The following is a 19358-nucleotide window of genomic DNA, read 5'->3' as shown; positions in this document are numbered from 1 at the left end:
AAAACGCCTGTAACCAATCAGATACGTTGGCCGTTTGACTGGCATATATTTCTCCCTATCAGAGGCAAGTATATTTCAAGAGTGCAGCCCCTAAAGTTGTGGTGTTGCTGAGGACCAGAGACAGGAGAGTTTTGGCCACGGTCAGTGTCCCTGGTTTCGCGGAGCAGTGTGGAATGCGTACAGCTCAGCGTGGACTACAGGCACAACTTTTGAATTGAGGAGGACAATTTACTTTTTATCCTGAAGAAATCTGCTCATTTAGTTTTCAAGTAAGTTTTTTTTCTTTTGTTTTAGCCATTGCTGTATTGGCGCAGGTTTAGAGTTGAGAATTTACTTGACATGAAGTTCCCAGTTCCCGTATAGCTACTTGCACATTCATCGTCCGCGTGTGATGCATGTGAAAACCCAATGAAACTCGCTATATTTTCCTTTCAACATTTAAATATCATGTTAACAGAATGTTTCTGCTTTAATTTGCCACTTTGTTTCGTCTTTCACAACATTGACTCACACTGATTAAAACAGGGTTTCCCTGATGTCAAACCTCTTCAAAGGGAAGGTGTCATATGTTTGTGATGATGGGTGGGTGTGACACGTGTCTGTGGGGTGGAAGACCCGGGTTTGATTCCCTCTGCAATATACCGATCAATGTGTCCCTGCGCAAGACACTTATCCCCTAGTTGCTCCTGAGTCGTGTGACCACTGACATACATGGCAATTCTAAGTTGCTTTGGAGAAAAGCGTCAGTTAAAGGTAATGTAGTATTTTAGCAGCAAACCAGAGGATGCGATCCTCCAATTCTCTGTCTGTGAGTTTACAGTGTCTACCCCCAGCAATGACTTCTCATGACTCACTTTTAGAACTTGCCTTGGTTATTTTGTTACAGTGCATGGATGTCATTAGTACATGATGAAATATTTACACATTTATACTTTTTATTCCAGTCAATATGGAGAAGGAGTTCCCATCATCTCCAGAAGCTGTGAACACTCAGGGGTCATGCCCAGCCATGTATGGACTCTCTCTTCCATCCACCAAACAGAATCCTCCTTCACTAATCTCTGCTGTTGTCTCTCCCGCCGCCAAATCTCCAACCTCAACAGAGACTACTACAGAACCAACAATATCATCTAATTCTTCTCAAACATCCGCTCACACGATCTCTAAATTGACGGATCCCCCTCCTTCTGTCGAGGGGTCAAAGTCCTTAAGTCCTGCTGCGCCCAGTAAACCCACATCCACTGAACCCTCTTCTCCTCCTCCAAACAAAACACCCCTTGCTACGTCTCCTAAGTGCTCTACCCCACAAATCCCCCAAATGTGTTCATTGCCCAAGCTCAAATCGGCCTCCATTACATCAGCTTGCTTGGCCTGTAACACTCCAACGGATTCCCCTACTACTCCTTCCATCTCTTCTTCTACTGTGGCTCCTACAACTTCTTCCAGCGTTCCCATGAAACGCACCTTTGCCTCCATGGCCAAGCGGGTGATCATGCAGGAAAGACTTAGGAAAGCTGAGGAGGATCCCAAAGATGAAGACAATGGTAAGAATGCCTTTGTTCTGAGTTTGGGATTAAATTATATTGTGAGTTTAAAAAGCCTTGAGTGCAGAAGCCTCAGAGTCCAGACACATTGCTGTGTTGTGGTGATAAGCCTTGTGCTATGTTTATAAATGTATTTCCATGTGTAGCCGGGTAAATCTGCCCTTGAATAACCATCTCTCTTGGTTTCTTGTTTTTATCGTTTTGTAAAGCAAATATTTTATACAAAAACAGAAATTAAAGTAATACAATACACACAGTAAAGTGAAATAAAATTATTATTTTCCATTGGTTCAATTTAATGCAACATTCAAAATTTGAATCTGAATATTGAACGGATTTGAACAGATTTGAATCTGAAAAATTTGAATATGCTTCTGACTATTGCAGAAGAACTCCTTTGCTTAAAGGACACTGGAGAGACAGTAACAGTTAGGGAACTCAATGCAATTGACAAGTAATGGTGTGACATAGTATCTGGGCACGGTGTTGATGGAGCTCTGGGGTCTTGTCACAGACTATATTCATATACAGACAGATGCACAGACTCTCACATCTACTTCACCTCTGACTTCTTGTTATTCTCATATTACAAGATATATGTTGGTTGGGATTTGTTCAGTGCAGGCTGTAAACACAGTGTAAAAACCAGTCACACTGTTCATTTAATACAGTCATACCACTATACACGTTTGGATGTGAGGGTATTTTTTAATCCAACATTTCAAAATTATTTTTTTCATTGATCGAGATCTCTTCTTATCTCCTCCAGATGAAGAACCAGAGGAAGATTTGTCCTTGGAGCAAATAGAGGAAAAGGCCAAAGCGGGTGATGCCAGAGCCCAGACCAGGGTGAGTTAAAGTACATGCACACAGACTGGCCCTTGGCATTGTTTCAGTCCTGCTGGTTGACTCAGTCTGGCTGTGAGCATGTTTCTATTTTTGGCCACTTGGAATATGATCCCGGGCTTTCAATATGATACACCAAAATGCTGTCACACATACACATCATTACAAACACTATTGCAGTGTATTGCAGCACTGCACTGAATTTGTACAAATCTTAATGAAATATTCCCACTCTTTTGTACTTGTCAAACTCTACCAAGAAGTACAAATGTTAAAAGTGCTGCTGGCAGAAGAGAAAAGAGGGGCTAGAGGTGGAATATGAGCCAAGACTTTACATTTAAGACCCACCAACCCAAAAGGGTAATTTCCTGAGTGGCTTATTGTGGAGCCTTACCTTTCCCATTCCAAATGTTATGTATTTGCAAAAACCAAGCACCTAAACAACCACTTGTGTGCGTGTGTGTGTGTGTGTGTGTGTGTGTGTTTGTGTGTGTGTAAGTGAAATGCCAAAACATGTGACCACATCAGGATAGAGGTTGGATTAGAATGGATCGGACTCTGCAAAAATGTGTCATTTACCCTAACTCTATATATATGCATACACAGGGAATCAGTGTTTACTGTTGGTGTGTAAGTGTAGTTTGACAACACCGTTGATACAAATACATGCTAATAAATCAAGTTTATGAGATTGTAGTATCTTACATAGACAGCAGAGACAGGAATATTTTCATGCTATTTCAAATGAAGACACACCTCACCCCCCTGCAAACAGACACATGTAATGATAATTAGGAGAGAAGAAAGTAAAAAAAAAAAAAGAGTTAAGATTAGAACACAGTCATTGATATGCCTCTGGGGCCTGCAATACCCCCATAAAAAAATGGCTACCCCTCACACTGATGACCACAGGGAGAGGGAATTATAGGTTTTGTACTCATCTGTAATTCATGTGGTTTCATAACTTCACCGTGAACTGTTTTGATTGCTTCTTTTTTTACCAAATAAATAGTCCCTATAAAACCAGTGTGCTTTGAGGATTATCCACACTTATGAGGGACATTGTCTGATTTTACTTATTTAGACCAAGCCCACACTTGCTGAATAAATCTCCTCTCTTCTGTGTTTCAGCTGGGTCAGCACTACTTGATTCTTGCTGAAGAGAAGGACACAGAGCTAAATAATCGTCTGGCTGTTAACTGGCTGATTAAAGCAGCTAAACAGGGTAGAAAAGGTGCAGCGAGAGCACTGCAACACTGTTGGATGAAGAAAAAAGGTTAATGTTCCGGGAATACAATGCACTGTATTTGTGTATTTGTGTTTGTAGTTCTGTAACTTTTCTATGTCTGTCGCCATCTGCTAGGAATCACCCCAGAGAATGAGGCCGACATGCGCAAGTTGTCAACAGAGAGTAAATTTGAGCTGGCAGTTCGTAAAGCAGCCATGATGATGTACTGGAAACTCAACCCGGAGAGGAAGAAGAAGGTGGCTGTGGCTGAGATGCTGGAAAATGTCAGCCAGGTCAATGCAATGCCAGGTAGAATGCACACACACAATCACAGCCATGTGGACAAAGACTCCATCAAAACCATATCAACAACAATCCAGCCTTATGTACTACAGACGGCCCAGAATGCGGGCATAGTGTTATAACTAAAGCTGCCATTGATGTTAAATATATCGTATATTCCCTCTTGTCATTTCAATATTTGCAGCTGTCATGGTGAAGAATATCACATAACATGCAGGCCACCCTGTTTGTAGCAACACTTGTGTTGTTGTTATTCCTCACCAGCAGGGAGCACTGCGAGCAGGATTCCTGGCCCAACCTCAGGCCAGACCCAGAAAGTATTGGAGAGCATGGTCAGCAACGAGTGTAAGTATGCAGACAGAGCTCTCTCTGTCAGAGATAAAAAAGAGAATCTAATGGGTCTTCTTCTATAACTGCTTTCTTTGTGTCCTCTCAGCCACACAGTTAGTGGACCTGGATGACTTTGTTGAGATGACCAAAAGGTATGCACAAGGTATTGTCCCCTCTGCGCCCCATACTGGCAGCCAGGTCACAGTCAAGACTAAAAGCTCTACGGATGACAACAGAAGTGGGGAGGTAAAAGACCTAATCAGGAAAAATAAATCCAAAATCAGTTGTCATCATAAGGACACAGACGTCATTTTCCATGTGGGTATTTTTGTATGTGGACCCAATTGTGTTTTAACAAAAGGCTGAGCTGGTCCCATCAGGATACAAGAAGGCACGTAAAAGTTCTTGGAGCTTTGGCCGAAGGGGGATGATGCTGAACACTAAACAGAATGGTGCCATAAAAAAAGCCATGGACATGAAATCACGCTTAATGGTAACGGTATCTTGCAATAAATTTCATTCTTTTTTTCCTTGAGTTGTTCTTTATTAAATATCTGTGAAATGTCTTTTGTTGATTATTCTATTCTCTTTCCTGGTTTTGTCATGATGTAAATTTCTCAGGTCTCTCTTTATATCTGTCTCTCTTGACTTCAGATCCTGCAGTACCCGCTGCAAGGTATTGTTGAGATGAAAGAGCACCTGGTGGACTGGGCGTCACGGGCCGGTGTTCAGTGGCTGAGCACAGTCATCCCCACGCAACACGTCAACGCTCTTATTTTCTTCTTCATCATCAGCAAAATGACAGTTGATTTGTTTGCTTTCATCATCCCGTTGCTTGTCTTCTACCTCTCCTTCATCTCCATGATCATCTGCACACTGCGGGTTCTTCAGAGCAGCAAGGTGATTGTAGTTGTCAATATAGCCCCGTTTCTCTCTTCTGTGATGTATTTGCATTCATTGTTGTTTTTCACTTTACTGATGTGGATGAACATGTCGGATGTTTTCCACGTGTCATAACCTCTTTTCACAAACTATGCCAGTGGGAAACTCATCTAGTCACGTAATGCTGTCATTTTCCTGTCATAAATCACTTTATTTGACATCTGACCTGTGTGAATAACATGAAATACAGCGGAGAGGCCAGAGAAAGCTCATCTTGTGACTTTACAGTAATAACACTGATGTCTCACAACTGGCAGTGATAGTGGTAATAATTTATGGATGTACAAAACATTTTATATCTCTCTTTCTTTTAACTAACTGCTTTGTTTTCTTTTTTTTCACAGACTTGGGAGAACTTCAGAGCACTGACCTCTCTGCTGATGCATATAGAACCTGACTTGGATGTGGAGCAGGCAGAGACCAACTTTGGCTGGAACAACCTAGAACCATATCTCTATTTTATCCTGTCTGTTTTCTTTGTCATTTTCTCCTTTCCTGTAGCTGACAAGCACTGGATCCCCTGTTCTGAGCTCTCCACTGTGGCCATCTTCTTTACTGCTGTCAGCTACAAGAGCCTCAGCCCCATCGCTGCAACATATGCACGCCGAGCAATGGTCATAGAGGTCAGCGGGCACACAACACTGGCATAACAAATGTGATTAAATGAATCACAGTTCTGCATGTTGTAGCCTACAACTACAACTCACAGAGTATGACATTATTACTATCATATCTTACACAGCACAAAGCTGGTTTGTAGAAATGTTTGACAGGAATGATCTGTATAGGATGAGCTAAAACATAAAGAAATGTGATCCTTTTAATGCTTTTTAATCTTTAAAAAAACAAAAAATTACAATTAAAACAGATGGTTTAAAGTTTAACAAAAAAACATGTGTATGTCTTTTTTTGTAAATCCAGGTTGCATCATCTCTGTGTTGCCTGACCCAGTTCCTGCCACAGAACATGACAGTGATTCGTTTCCTGGGGCACACCTTTGCCACACTGCCACTGGGGGAGTCAGTGGTGCTGAAACTCAGTCTGCCCTGTCTGCTTTATGTGTATCTGTTCTATCTGTTCTTCAGGTGAGCATGAGCATTTGATATTTTGGATGTGTTGTTGAACACCAGTTAAATATAAAATTTGATTTCCTCTTTTTTCTTTCACCTTCAGCATGGCCAGGGTGCGTGGTTTCAGAGGGACTTACTGCTTTCTGGTTCCATACCTTGTGTGCTTCATGTGGTGGGAGTTCTCTGTGGTGCTCCTGCAGAATTCCTCTGCTGTGGGTCTAATGCGCACCTGTGTGGCTTACTTTCTCTTCCTGTTTGCCCTGCCTGTCCTGGCTTTTGGCCTTGCCACCATGCTCTTGATCCAGCTCTTTAAGTGGTTCCTCGAGCTGGAACTGACAAAGGTTATTGTGACCCTGGTAGTTTGTGCGATCCCCGTCACCCTGCGGCTGTGGACGCGGTTCAGCATGTCTATTCTGGATGTCTTCCGCTCACTGACCCACCGCGGCCCAGTCAAACTCATCTTACTCTGCATCTCCATGGTGATCCTATTCTTCTCTATCTATGTGTACCATTCAGAGGGGCAGAAAGTGTACAACTCCACCCTGACTTGGAAACAGTACAGCCAGGTGTGTGGGCCCCCTGCCTGGGAAACGAAAGGCATGGCGCAGACACAGCTCTTCTGCAGCCACCTGCATGGACACAGAATCACCTGGGCTGGGCGTTTCAAGCATGTCCGTGTGGCCGCGACAGAAAACGGGGCACAGTCGGTCATTAACATGTTGCCGGTGTTCATGGGAGACTGGCTACGTTGCCTGTATGGAGAGACGTATCCCAAATGTGAGCCAAAGAATTCTACAGTCGCAAACCTAACAGCTGCCGATTTGTCCGGTTCTGCATCAGCTACACTTTCACTGCCCATGCTTCTCCAAATGCAAGAAGAGGAAGAGTTGTGTCAGATCAAGGCTCTGGCCAAAAACACCTGCCATATCAAGCGCTTTGACAGTCACTTCTTTGAGGTGACAGTAGGGATGTTACGTAATGAAGGTGTTGAGGACCCAGCCTGGGATATAGTCCTAATTGCCAGCCATGAGTTCCGCCAAGTTCTGCTTAACCTCAATCCTGGTGATGTGGTAGAGTTTAGCACCAAGCTGGAGGGCCGCCTAGGAGCCAGGGCTCCAGCCTTTGAGTTAAAGGCGATCCACTGTCTGAACTGTGTTTCGTCACAGCTGACTGGAGGCAGGCAGGTGAAGATAGAGAGAGACTGGAGACGCACTACAATGAGAGCCCTGAAATTTGCATTTGAATTTTTCTTTTCCCCCTTCCTGTCCGCAAAAATTACCACCTGAGAAGAAAGGCAACAAGACAGTGATGCTCAAGCAATAAGGACTCACACTAATCTCATCAGGAAGCTATGCTGTCTTTATCTTGTGATGTGATCAAGTTACTAATGTAACTTATGATGTTGTTTACAATTTGATTTAACATAGATCTACAGCTAATGTTTATGTAGTGAAATTTTGAACAAGGTGATTGCATCGAACTTATTTCATATTTGAAGTACTTCTTGTCAGTGCATGACTTTACAAAGATTTTTAAAATGTACTTTTAAAGCAGTTCAACAATGGTTGGATACCAATTTACTCTACTAATCACTTTGAGTTTTCTAATCCCGCTAAACCAAGAGACAAAAAGATAGTCACCTAATTTTGTCCAAGGTACTGAAGCTCTGAAAATATAAGACAAAAAATTATGGTGATCCATTTCGTCTGATAAATCTTTTTCTTTCCTGTGTTTATGACTTAAAAACAGGTGAAAAAAGGTTTTGCCAGGACAATTATTTTTCATCTCTGAAACAGGTGGGGAAACATGTTTTGCCAGTGTTTGTTTTTGTTGTTGTTGTAATACTCATTTTGGCCACTAGAGTCTGTAGTCCACCACTACCCCGTGTTCTAAATAGGACTAATTCATTCATGTTTTCTTCAAGGTAAGTTTTAATTTCTCCATTAACTCTAAACAAAGGGTTTATATAATGTTTGTAAGCCAGGTATGTTACATTACTAACATGTCTTTCTTTTGCCTAGAAATGTATTTATATTGGTGCTAAAACAGGGTGTAGTGGTGCACTTCAGCTTTTTTTGGCCATAATAACTATTTAAACATACTTTTTTTCACCTGTTGTGACAGACATTCTCACTTGCCTCTCAGAGCTTCTGTAATAGGACTGTGCTTTTAGAAGGTTCATGTTCCAGTTTCCAGAAATTTCTCTTAAAAGAAAGAGAATTGGTAAGAGAAATGTTACTGCTGCTTTTGTACTAAGGAATGTGTTACTAGTAAGGGGAATACATTTGCATGTACAGTATGTGTGTACCTGTTTGTGTGTAGTGTATTATAAAATGTAGGTTTACTTATTTTTTTAAAGATTATTTTGGGGGCTCTTCCCTTTATTGAAATGAAAGGGGGAGAGAACCCGGGCCACTGCAGGACTCAGCCAATGTGGGGCAAACACTCTTACTGGGTGAGCTAGAGACTGCCCCTACCTATTTATTTGGAGGTTTTGTGGCAATATATATGTAGGGCTCTATTAGCCAAGAATGATCTTTCTTTCTGATCTTAAAGCATTCTGGTCTTAATCTTATTTATAGATTTAATATAGAATATATATTTAATGATCAGAACATGAACATGTTCCTGTGCCTTGAGCTGCAGTGCACATAAGATGCAATTTGAAAAGCCAATTTAGGACATTAATCCGTTATTTTTGCGTTGAGCCTGTCCATGGCAAGCCCACAAACTTGTCAAAGTATGCAGCTGTAGTCTCGGTTTCATGGTTCGTACTACACTCGGACACCAGAATGCCCCAGCAAAGATGACATGGCCAATGATGCAGCAACTAAATTCCGGCAGGGATGACTTTTTAATATGATTTCTTTTTTTATAAACATCAACAGTCTTCACAGTCGTCTACATTGAGTCTTCCTCTGGTATGCCTAACTCTAGACATACCAACAAAAGATTGAAAAGTGTTCATTCCATAGAAATAGATTGCCAGTAGTGTGGATTTGGATATTTATATGATTTGTTTTGCCTCACAGTGTGCTATTACAACACAATAAATGACAGTTTTTAACTTTGCTTATTGTTACTGTAAGGTTAAACTGATGTTTTAAGTTTTTATTTATGGGTTGAGAAGAGTGTCTTACTTCTTAAGCAAAATACATTATTTCAAAAGGAATTATTGAAATTCGATTATTTGAAAAATGATAAATGCTGTTGCAAAGCTAAAAAGGAGGTTGTTTTTCAATGAGATGGTTTTTACAGGGCAGTGAAGTTTTGTTAACTGCATTAGAAGAACTTAGATAAGCAGCATGTGATACTTGCCGTGCATAAAAAGTCATGTGAACATATTAAACTAATCTCTACAGAATTTACCTGTGAATGACTTTCATTGATGTTGAACCTGTTTACTGTGAATCTGAGTGCCTTCTTTATTTAGTGATGGATAGGAGCGTGCAATCCCAGTCTATTCAACTATTAAAGTGCTTTTCTTTCAAACAAAACCCCCTTTTTGATGTTTTTATTTAGATGCATAGTCTGAAAGTTCAGTGATGAGAAATTTAATATAGACACACAAACATAAAATGATCCAACACATATATTTGTCAGATGTTATCTTATTTTATTAATGCACATTCCTTTCATTCACCTCATTTAAGTTGTGTTTTTTGTATAGTTAGATTTATGCTTCTTTTTTTTTAAAGTATGATAGATATACACGCTAGTAGCATTGAGTAATGGCAACATGCTGCTGCTGTGCTCCTGAACACAAATCCTCTCAGTGTCTGCACATGGTGGTGGTGTTGATGTGATAACAACTGACCTGCCCTAAGTTGCAGCTCACCATTGGAGAAATGAGCCCTGTAATTTATATAATGCTTCAGCTGGCTTGCCAGGATGTAAACCATTTTGTTGTGGGTTGTCATTGTGGAATTTGTTCGTTAAACCAATCAGCGCACGATTGTGTCTGCATTCAACAACAACGGCGGACACTGAAGACCAAGACATAGTAGCTAGTCCACAGGCTGTAACATAAATATCTATACAAGTGGAACATATACTGTATATTAACAACCGTCTAATTGTACTTGTTGTTGAAGGTCTACACAGTGAAATTGTTGTTGAACCATCAGACGGAGTACTCGTACCGCTTTTGAAAAAGTGCAACCTCCACCTCTGCCCTGATTCTGTTACTCCACCTGGTACAGTACACATCCAGACCACTTACAATGATCCCATCAGGGCCAAGGTCACTTGAAATCAAAGCACTTCACTGTAAACAATCAAATCTTGACCAAGTTACAGAATTCAGTCCAACACATACATCACCTTACTGCTGTATATCCTAGGCTTTTCACTGCAGAGTAGCATGTGGCACTGTGAGGTATACGGTATAATGACATTATAAACCTGTGATATAATAAATTCACATGACATTATTGGTTGAATGTTAAAGACATTTCAGCAATGTACATAATGAGCTATTGGACTGATGATAACCTTTGACTTTCAAATACACTGGACACAAACTCACTCATCAACACATTGTTTATACTTAAACTGGGGGACTAATTTGTAAACAATGTGCGTAGATTCCATCTTTTCTTGATTGTAAGACACTTCTTTAAAATGTGCTTATACATTATAAAGTGAATGCTGCTCATTTTAAGTCAGTTAGCATAACACTTAACATGAATTAAACTTGTTTAAATTAGATTTAATCACCAATTAGCCTCAATTTGAGCATATGTAGAAAGCTCAACATTAACCCACTGTAGCTCTCATTTTCAGTATATTACCACGAAGACTTTAGTCAAGAAAATAACATCATCAAAACCCAATCCAGGCCTAATAGCCACGTAAAAACTTTGAGTGTTGATTTGTGCACATTTTACCCATTCCCTCTTCACAACCAGCAATATCTATGTATGTGCTGCTGCAAGAAAAAGCCCCTACATCGAGTCTTTAACTGAAATAGAGTGATTCCACAATCTTTCTATCCATAAGATGCCAAGTTCATCTGCAGTGTACTGGACAAAAAAACGCATCTTTTCTAGAACCAAAATTGGAATCGCCTTAGAAAAAAAAGAACACCGAATATTTACAGCTAACAGTAAAAAGAGTGTATACCTGTAGAAGAATAGCTCATGTTTTAAAGTAGGAATACTGCAGCACTGTGTTTTTGTTAGTGCTATTATTGCAAAGTGAATAGAACAAAGATGATGGAGCATTTACGAGTGAACTCTCCAAGAGCACTGCTCTGAAGGAGAGGTTCAGCAGCTGCTGTCAACCCATGAAGAAAAAATGAGAATGTTGTTGTGAAAAGCTGTACAATAAGATAACACCACTCTTAATGTTCCACAGTAGTGAAAAATATGCTTCATCCGTCATCTCAAGATGGTTTTGTAGCATCATTTACTGTCTCTTGCTACACATCGCCAATCTTCCATATTGTGTCAAAAGGTAGGCTACCAGAGCACGAGGAGTACAACATTGTGTGGTCAACAGCACTGAGTCATTGCAGATAGAGAGGTGTCCCCGCACCTCTTTTACTGCCCCTACATTGGAGCCAAAGATATATCTTCAAAAAGTGGGAGTAGCAGGACAAAAACATGTCCTGATGGGTACTGGAGATGTCAGTTTGCCTTTTTTTGGAAAAAATGATTATACACCTTCCTATGGGATCAAACAAATGGACAGTCTTGTGATTTTTTCATTAATCTCATCTTTTATCAACACAAAGAGATGTTGCTTATCAGTACGTTGTGATAGTGCTTGGTTTTCACCTAATCTTCTCATTAGATGTCTCTAAGACATCCAAATACATTTGGGTCGCTGTTTTTCGTTGCGTCTGCCACTGTCCATATTGCCATCTCTGTCACTGTACCTGCGCCTCAGGGTTGACACGATCCTGGAAGATGTACAGGTTGTTGGTGGCTGCTATGGCAATGATATTCTCAGACGGGTGCCAAGCCATGTGCAGGATTTTCTTGGTAAAGTCCAGGCTATCAACACCCACATCTCCACGGCGACGCTTTCCGCCGTTATACACACGCCGGGTTCGCAGCACAGCCCGAGGCTTGCTGCTTTCGCGCCAAGCCTCTAGGGTTACGCCTCGCCCCGTCTCCCTGTCAAACATCCGGAAGAAGCTGTTGTATGCGCCTGTCATGATCACGCTGAGGAGAGGAAAGATTGACATAATGAGATGTCATATTGAGAAGCGCAAGATAATGCAGTGCAGAGGGTAAAGAAAAGAAAAGCACGGTTCACGGAGGGTGGGAGGAAGCGGGAAGGAAGAAAACAAAGTTGAAGGCCCAGTGATAGATCGGACTTCTACTAAGCTTGTCTCTGGGATTGATTTAAATGTCAGATAATGGAAGAGGCTGAGCATTTAGAGGATCACTGCATGCAGAAACACACTGACACACTCCCCTTCCTACACTTTTAAATGGACTTAAATATACTGTACTTTGTCTTCCTTTTTCTCCTTTTTATCTCTGCCACTTACCTGTCTGAGCTGTTCCAAACACACTCAAACTTGTCAAAGATGCAGTCGTTTTCATAGAGGGAACACAGCTTGCTCCTCAGGTATTCATGGACCTGGGGATCAAGCACACAGTCAACCTTAGTTTCTGCCATCAGAATTAAACAGGATGGTCCAGCAAATCGACCACGTGCAAAGAACAACTTCTACAACCCACTGCTTGTGTTCAAGTTCTGGCTAGATGCCATTTTCATCAACCACACAACAAAGCCAGGCTTCGAGGATTACATTAAGTGGATTGGTGGGCATGCATTTAAGGTAATACAGATTGTAACTGACACATGGAAGAGACACAGATCAAGGAACAGATGCGCTACGTCACCTGGTACGTCTCCACAGGGCCCTTGTCCATGTTTAGGTCCCACACCTTGGCGGTGAGGTAGTCCCTGGTCAGCAGGTAACGTCCACTGTGGCTGAACTTCACATCCGACACAGAGGAAATGATCTCTGAGAAAAAGGACCGGCTCCCTGGATCTTCAGGTTCCTCAAACACTGACCAACGACAGAGTGATTGATTATTCATGAATTTAATGACAGATTTTTTTTTTTCGTGTGTGAGATCAATGTGCTCAATTCTATGTTGGAATGTTTCATCAATGTGAAAAAGCTCTCCAATGTCCACAACATGCTCACGTTTGGTGTGTCTGTCACAGAGTGCGGAGGCTCTCATGTCACAGAGGCGCAGGGTTCCCTTACTGCTGCTGTACACAAACAAGTGGCAGTGGTGAGGGTGGAACTCTGCTGCTGTGATCACCTCTGTCAGATCCTCCATGTTGGCTGGTTTGATGTCCACAATGTCTGAGAAAAAGGTTTGTTAGGAATTAAACAACACAGAGATGGCACGAGGGCAGAGAGAGCCATACCGACTTTCATGTTTCAGTACCAACATGTTCTCCACGTTGTCAGCTCATTTTGCAATCACAACTTTAGAAATGCTCCCCAACTAGCCCCCAAAATGCATGCTCGCTCTGCTCCTGTCTCTGTTCTATTTGTGGTAGTGCTGTGTGGTAGTGTGCCGCTGTGTGAATTATTTAAACTCTTCTTCCATAGATGCCTCTATGATTTTCTAGGTCAGCTTCCATTTGAATGGGAAACCACCAACTGCACCACCGTCCGACATGCTGCAGCCTGCGCTGAACACACGGCACTCTAATCCAAACATGAATCCCTGTTTACATTAAATATAGATCAAGGATGAATTCAGATCAGCAAGAATATAAAGTAAATTTCAACTGTGTGTATATTTCAGGAGATGGCATTGTGTATGATGGCCTTGTGTGTGTGTGTGTGTGTATGGGTGTGTGTGTGAGAGAGAGCATTAAAGAGTATACATTTTGGCACACTTGCAGGTGGTGCATATCCACACTCTTACATACCTCAGATTTAGTGTGCCCTTGTTCTTACAGTAATCTTTAATACATAGATTCACTGTCAGTTTTTTTTGTTTTTTATGCACCAATCAAATTTTGAATATCATTCATTATTGGTTAGGGAAATTATTTGAATGCATGTCTACTGAACCCCAAAATATTATTGACTTACTATTATTGACTTACTATTACTAAGACCAAGAGACTGGATCACATCACTCCAGTTCTGAAGTCTTTGCACTAGCTTCCTGTGCCTCATAGGATTGATTCCAGAGTACTTTTGCTAGTTTACAAATCACTACATGGTTTAGGGCCAAAATACATTTCTGATCTTCTACTACACAATAAACCACCCAGACCTCTCAGGTCATCTGGGACAGGTCTACATTCTGTCCCCCGAGTCAGAACTAAACAGGGGGCAGCAGCGTTCAGTTTCTATTCTCCTCATATCTGGAATAAACTCTCAGAAAACTGCAGATCCGCTGCTACTCTCAGTTCTTTTAAATCAAGGTTGAAGACCTTTCTTTTTGATGTTGCCTTTCTCTAAAGGCGGTTAATCATTTCTTTAATGTTTAATTTCTTCTACTGCCCTGAAACTTTTATTCTTGTGTTTGATCAGTTTTAATTTTTTAAGTTTTAACTGTTTATTCTTGTGTTTTATCGGTTTTTATTTTGTAACTGTTTTTGTGTAAAGCAGTTGAGATGCTGTGTGGCTATACAAATAAAGCTGCCTTGCCTGGCCTACGACGTGATGTTTTTTTATTCCACTCTTCTTAGTTTGTTCTTTATTACTGTTCCAGAAATTGATTTTTACACACAGTAAAGATCATCCTATTATAATTTTCTCATTGCTGTTGCAAGAATTATTGTGATGACACAAACTAATACTTTGTACTTTCATTCAGGGAAGTTCTGGGAATTTCATACCCTGTGAAATCTTATACAGCTTCTCAAGTAAAAGATTACGTTACACAGAAAAGTCAAAGGCCAGCTACAGAGTTATAGAAAGCCGAGAAAGATCTTTCTCAGCAGAGTGAAATTTACAATATGTATGATATAAACAATACAAATCACTGTTAGGAAGGATACTGAAGCTGCGGTCTGTGATGCCCAGGTGCCACATATTGATGCGGAGGTCATCGGCAGACAGGTAGGTCTCACCGTCACTGTTGACTGAGATGGAGTTAACATGGTAGGTATGTCCGTTGGAAAACACTCTTCTGGGACGAACCTCCACCATCAGATCTGTTGGTTTCAACACCGGCACCTTAGATAGAGAAATAGAGATTATTGACGAAATCGGTACAAAATAAAGATAGCGGGGGTACTTAATAGAAAGACAATAAGGTACTTTTCATGTTGGTTAATTTCTGCATAACACAGCCATATATTGTTCGTCCATATTTGGTCCATTATGTGCTCTGGAAAATGCTACATTGTTTATGGAAAATCAATAAAAATTGTTAAACAAAAAAAAAAGAAAGACAATAACAAAGACATGTAGGACAGAATTAGAGGACATTCGAATCAGGGGTCATGTGAGGGCACTGGAACTTCAACCTGATACGTGCAGTATTTGACTGACCAAAATAAAGGTGTCTGTGTGTGTGTATGTGTGTTTTTGCACACCTGCAGAGAGGTAATGGTAGAGATGTCCTTGAGCCGTCCCTCCTCATCTTTCAGATTGTATCCCTCTGGTCTCTTGTCTCTTTCACTCACCTTCCACAGTTTAATGGTCTTATCTGTGACAGGCAGAATGATTTGCACATCAAAGGAAGTTGATTGAGTTGAGAGTACGCTGACAATAAATGCTACGCTCAGTGGACAAGAGAACTGATAATCATTTCCTCCTTATGTGGACAGTTTCTAAGGCAATCCAGGTAGGGCAATTAATTCTTATGACAGAAACATAATTTAAGCACAGATTAGATGATGTTTTTTTTACATGGCAGGTTGGTGCCACTCATGTACGCCCAAATGTGATTCCAATGACTTGGTATTACATTATCTCACTTATAATAGAAGATGAAGCCAGTCATGATCTCTCTAATATCAATCAAAATCACCCCTGTTGATATCTAATATATCAACATAAGGTCCACTTATTGAGCTTATCCTAACTGAAAATTAGATCTAGGTTCTCTCCTGGTGTCACTGGTTTCTCACCATTGGTGGAGAGGAGGAAATGTGCTGCATTCTGCTGTGGCAGCCATCTGATCTTGTTAATTTTCTCTTCAATCTCTAGACTCTTCAGGTAGTCAAAGTCCGGCTCGTGGCTCTGGAATGTGCTGTAGACATTGTACTCGCCAGAGTCCCCTGTTTCCCCCACCTCCTCCGACTCCCCTTTAGACTGTAGAGGGCAAAACATAAGAAAATACAGTTTTGAATGAGCATATGTTTGAAGATAGACTACAGAGAACATCCCTTTTGGACAAAGTGACGTACAGAATGCTGTAGTTAGGGCTTAAGTAGTAACTATTACATGCTGTTTGTAGATTTTCTGGGTATAGAATGGGGCAATTATTTCTATTATTGGTTTTACATGTTAAACCAACCTCAGTCTCTCTCTGAAAGATGACCACTCGGCCACCTTTATCCCCCGTGGCCAGCAGGTCCCCTGTCTGGTTAAACTCCACCGTAGAGATGACATCAGCTGGGAGGGCGACAAAGAAATTTAAGATAATTAAGAAGGATAATGGTTAGAATAAAAGAAGAAGGGGTGAAGGAGAGATAAAGAGGCGATAGAATAAAAGGAGATTAAGTTGGCACAGGAAAAATGAGGGGCAGAGAATTAAGAGAAATATGGACAAGGGTGGGAATAAAATACTGGATCGAAACAAAGTAACCAGTTCAATAAAACCACAATAACTCTGACGATGATGATTGGGCCAAATGTGGATCCATTCTCAATGGGACAACACAATAAACACTGAATGTCAATTTTGCCAACCACAAAATCAAACAAGTATCTGTCATAGGAGAGCACAGCATCACATCATATCTAAAATGTTAAACAGGCCAAACAATGAAGTGTTTCTCAGTGAGTGTTTACTGAGCCATAGATTGATTTATATTAACATCCATTCCCTATATTCAGCAGTGCAGTGATAATGCACCCATGAAGCAGAAATGAATCCATTCAATCGTATCATCTATCATGTTATCTGACACCACAGAGACAGTGATGACACACGGTCTGGTCTGTTTTACCTTCGGTGACGTAGTCTCGCAGGAAGGTGTGGTTGATTTTGGGGCTCTCAGCGTCCTCGCCCATCGGAAGCTGAAGAAGGGTGACCCGCCAGCGCGCCCGCCCTGAAGGGAAGGGTCCAATCCGTGCTCTCTCTCCCCACCCAGGTTGCGCCCATGCTGCTAGGGCCTACCGTAGCGGCCTGGAACAAGGCATCATGGGTAACCAGCTAGAAGGAGAAGAGGCGTGAAGAAGAGATGGAGACGGGATTGGAGAGGGAGGAGGAAGAGGGGATTTGAGATAGAGGAAAAGGAACAACAGGAAAACAAGATAGAGGAGGACAGAAAAGATGAAAGTGGTGAGGTAGAAGATGTGAGGCAGGGAGAAATGGATGAAAAAGCTGGTGATGAAGTTGGAAAGAAAAGAGGAGGGCTGTCATTAAGTGGGCTGACAATAGATGCACACAGAATGCCAAATGGTGTGACCTTTGTTAGACCGCTCCAGCAGAGAAAGAGAGAATACAAATTCATCCGTGTGCACACAGAGACAAGCACATGATGATGAGGATGTGAGTGTGAAAATATCTACTGCAATTTTCACTCTGACAGTGGTAGTAAATGTTCCCAGGGTGTGGTAGTCTTCTCTGCCTACTTTCCAGATCCCCGATCTCACAAGCACACACACACACACACACACACACACACACACACAGACCCTTCTCAAACAGATAGTCCTTGACGGAGATCAGAGGAGAACGCAATGTCTTGCCTGTGCTGCAGGAGGGAGACAGGCCTCAGCACACCTACCAGTCCGCCTGCTGCTGCTGCTGCTGCTGCTGCTGCTATTCCTGCTGCCGTGTGTGTGTACGTCCTCTGCTGCAGATTGCCCAAGCAGGCCCGCGTGACTGTCCCAGGGAGAAGAGAAGGGAGAGAAAATAGAGAGCAGGGGTGCTGGTGAGAGGAGGAGAGGCAAAGGAGGAGAAAAAAGAGAAAGAGGTAGGGATAACGAGGAGGATGGAGTTCTCCTGCCTGCTGATGCTGTGGAATTGATTCCGTTCAGCATCCACTGTGTCATGGCAGCCTCCTCTTGGAGCAGCCAATCACAGCACAGCTGTCACTAGTGGTTCAACCCACTGCAGATGATGAAGGAGTAAGAGGCCAGCAGAGGGAGCAGTTAGACACTGAGTGGTAAAATTCAGAATAAGATTTAGGGGTTAAAGGAAATACTTGAATTACACCATATACCAATGCTTTAAAAGGAATTAAATGCAAAGAAACCAATAATTGCCAAATGGTTCTGCTTCTCTCCAAACACCACAGTGTTGTCTCTGGAGACCATCTGAGAGGGTTTCTATCTCTCGAATGGGATATTCTATTTACAAAAAGATTTAGTTTGATAAGCCTTTTTTAACAGCACTGTTTGCCATTCCTCTTTCTTACATGTTGCTTATTATGTTGTCATAAGTGACTATCTACAAGACGTACCTTTAAAATAATCTCTTTTTGAGAAGTTTTACATTTGCCTACTGACATTCCAGCACTCCATTCTTTTAAGCCTGCATGTAGTAAGTTCCCCCCTCACTGCTACCATCTCACCATCTCACTTATTAACACTAGCATGTGTGTCTTCATTCTGATACAATACTTGTCATATGTTGTTTGCCAGTTTTGATGCAAAACTGGCATATATATAAATATACTGTATGAACAAACAAGACACACATTGTGTGTGTGTATATATATATATATATATATATATATATATATATATATATATATATATATATATATATGTATATACAGTGTGAATACAATTTTGTCCAATAATTTGATTTGAAATGTATTTGTACAATTGGGAAACAAAGTGAAATAAGTGAAATGATAAGGTCTCTACATTTTGATGAGCAGGCTAAAGACAGGCAGTAATTCATGGGAAACTCGAACTTTCTTCACATAGCCTAGCACTAAGCAAACATGGGGACTAACCTATGAGCTCATTCA

At 41.3% G+C, this 19358-nt stretch overlaps 2 protein-coding genes across 6 annotated transcripts; one reads left to right on the top strand and one right to left on the bottom strand.

Moving 5' to 3' along the window:
* Positions 1-115: 115 nt before the first annotated feature.
* On the top strand, positions 116-8405 carry wfs1a (Wolfram syndrome 1a (wolframin)). 4 transcript variants are annotated; one of them, XM_034858113.1, is made up of 12 exons: positions 116-269; positions 945-1544; positions 2314-2393; positions 3522-3666; positions 3754-3927; positions 4186-4266; positions 4358-4497; positions 4613-4744; positions 4906-5151; positions 5538-5820; positions 6119-6278; positions 6367-8405. In XM_034858113.1, exons 2-12 carry the CDS (start codon positions 950-952, stop codon positions 7547-7549), a joined length of 3219 nt encoding a protein of 1072 aa, XP_034714004.1. In that variant the 5' UTR covers positions 116-269; positions 945-949; the 3' UTR covers positions 7550-8405. The 4 variants fall into 4 exon arrangements, with proteins under 4 accessions (XP_034714004.1, XP_034713983.1, XP_034714014.1 ...); XM_034858092.1 differs by having other exon boundaries at positions 5538-5816; positions 6115-6278; positions 6367-7549; XM_034858123.1 differs by lacking the exon at positions 116-269 and having other exon boundaries at positions 950-1544; positions 4189-4266; positions 5538-5816; positions 6115-6278.
* A 1435-nt stretch (positions 8406-9840) lies between these two features.
* Positions 9841-18447, bottom strand: ppp2r2ca (protein phosphatase 2, regulatory subunit B, gamma a). Of its 2 annotated transcripts, none has more exons than XM_034858804.1 (10): positions 18165-18447; positions 17382-17758; positions 16727-16824; positions 16338-16521; positions 15801-15913; positions 15261-15438; positions 13435-13599; positions 13124-13293; positions 12766-12857; positions 9841-12433 (listed from the first exon to the last, which is right to left on the bottom strand). In XM_034858804.1, exons 2-10 carry the CDS (start codon positions 17443-17445, stop codon positions 12136-12138), a joined length of 1362 nt encoding a protein of 453 aa, XP_034714695.1. In that variant the 5' UTR covers positions 17446-17758; positions 18165-18447; the 3' UTR covers positions 9841-12135. The 2 variants fall into 2 exon arrangements, with proteins under 2 accessions (XP_034714695.1, XP_034714705.1); XM_034858814.1 differs by having other exon boundaries at positions 17382-17587.
* Between the last annotated feature and the right edge of the window lie 911 nt (positions 18448-19358).

This window comes from Etheostoma cragini, chromosome 2, assembly GCF_013103735.1.
Source record: "Etheostoma cragini isolate CJK2018 chromosome 2, CSU_Ecrag_1.0, whole genome shotgun sequence".
Classification (NCBI taxonomy): Eukaryota; Metazoa; Chordata; class Actinopteri; order Perciformes; family Percidae; genus Etheostoma; species Etheostoma cragini.
This window is presented reverse-complemented; position numbering and strand designations above follow the sequence as displayed.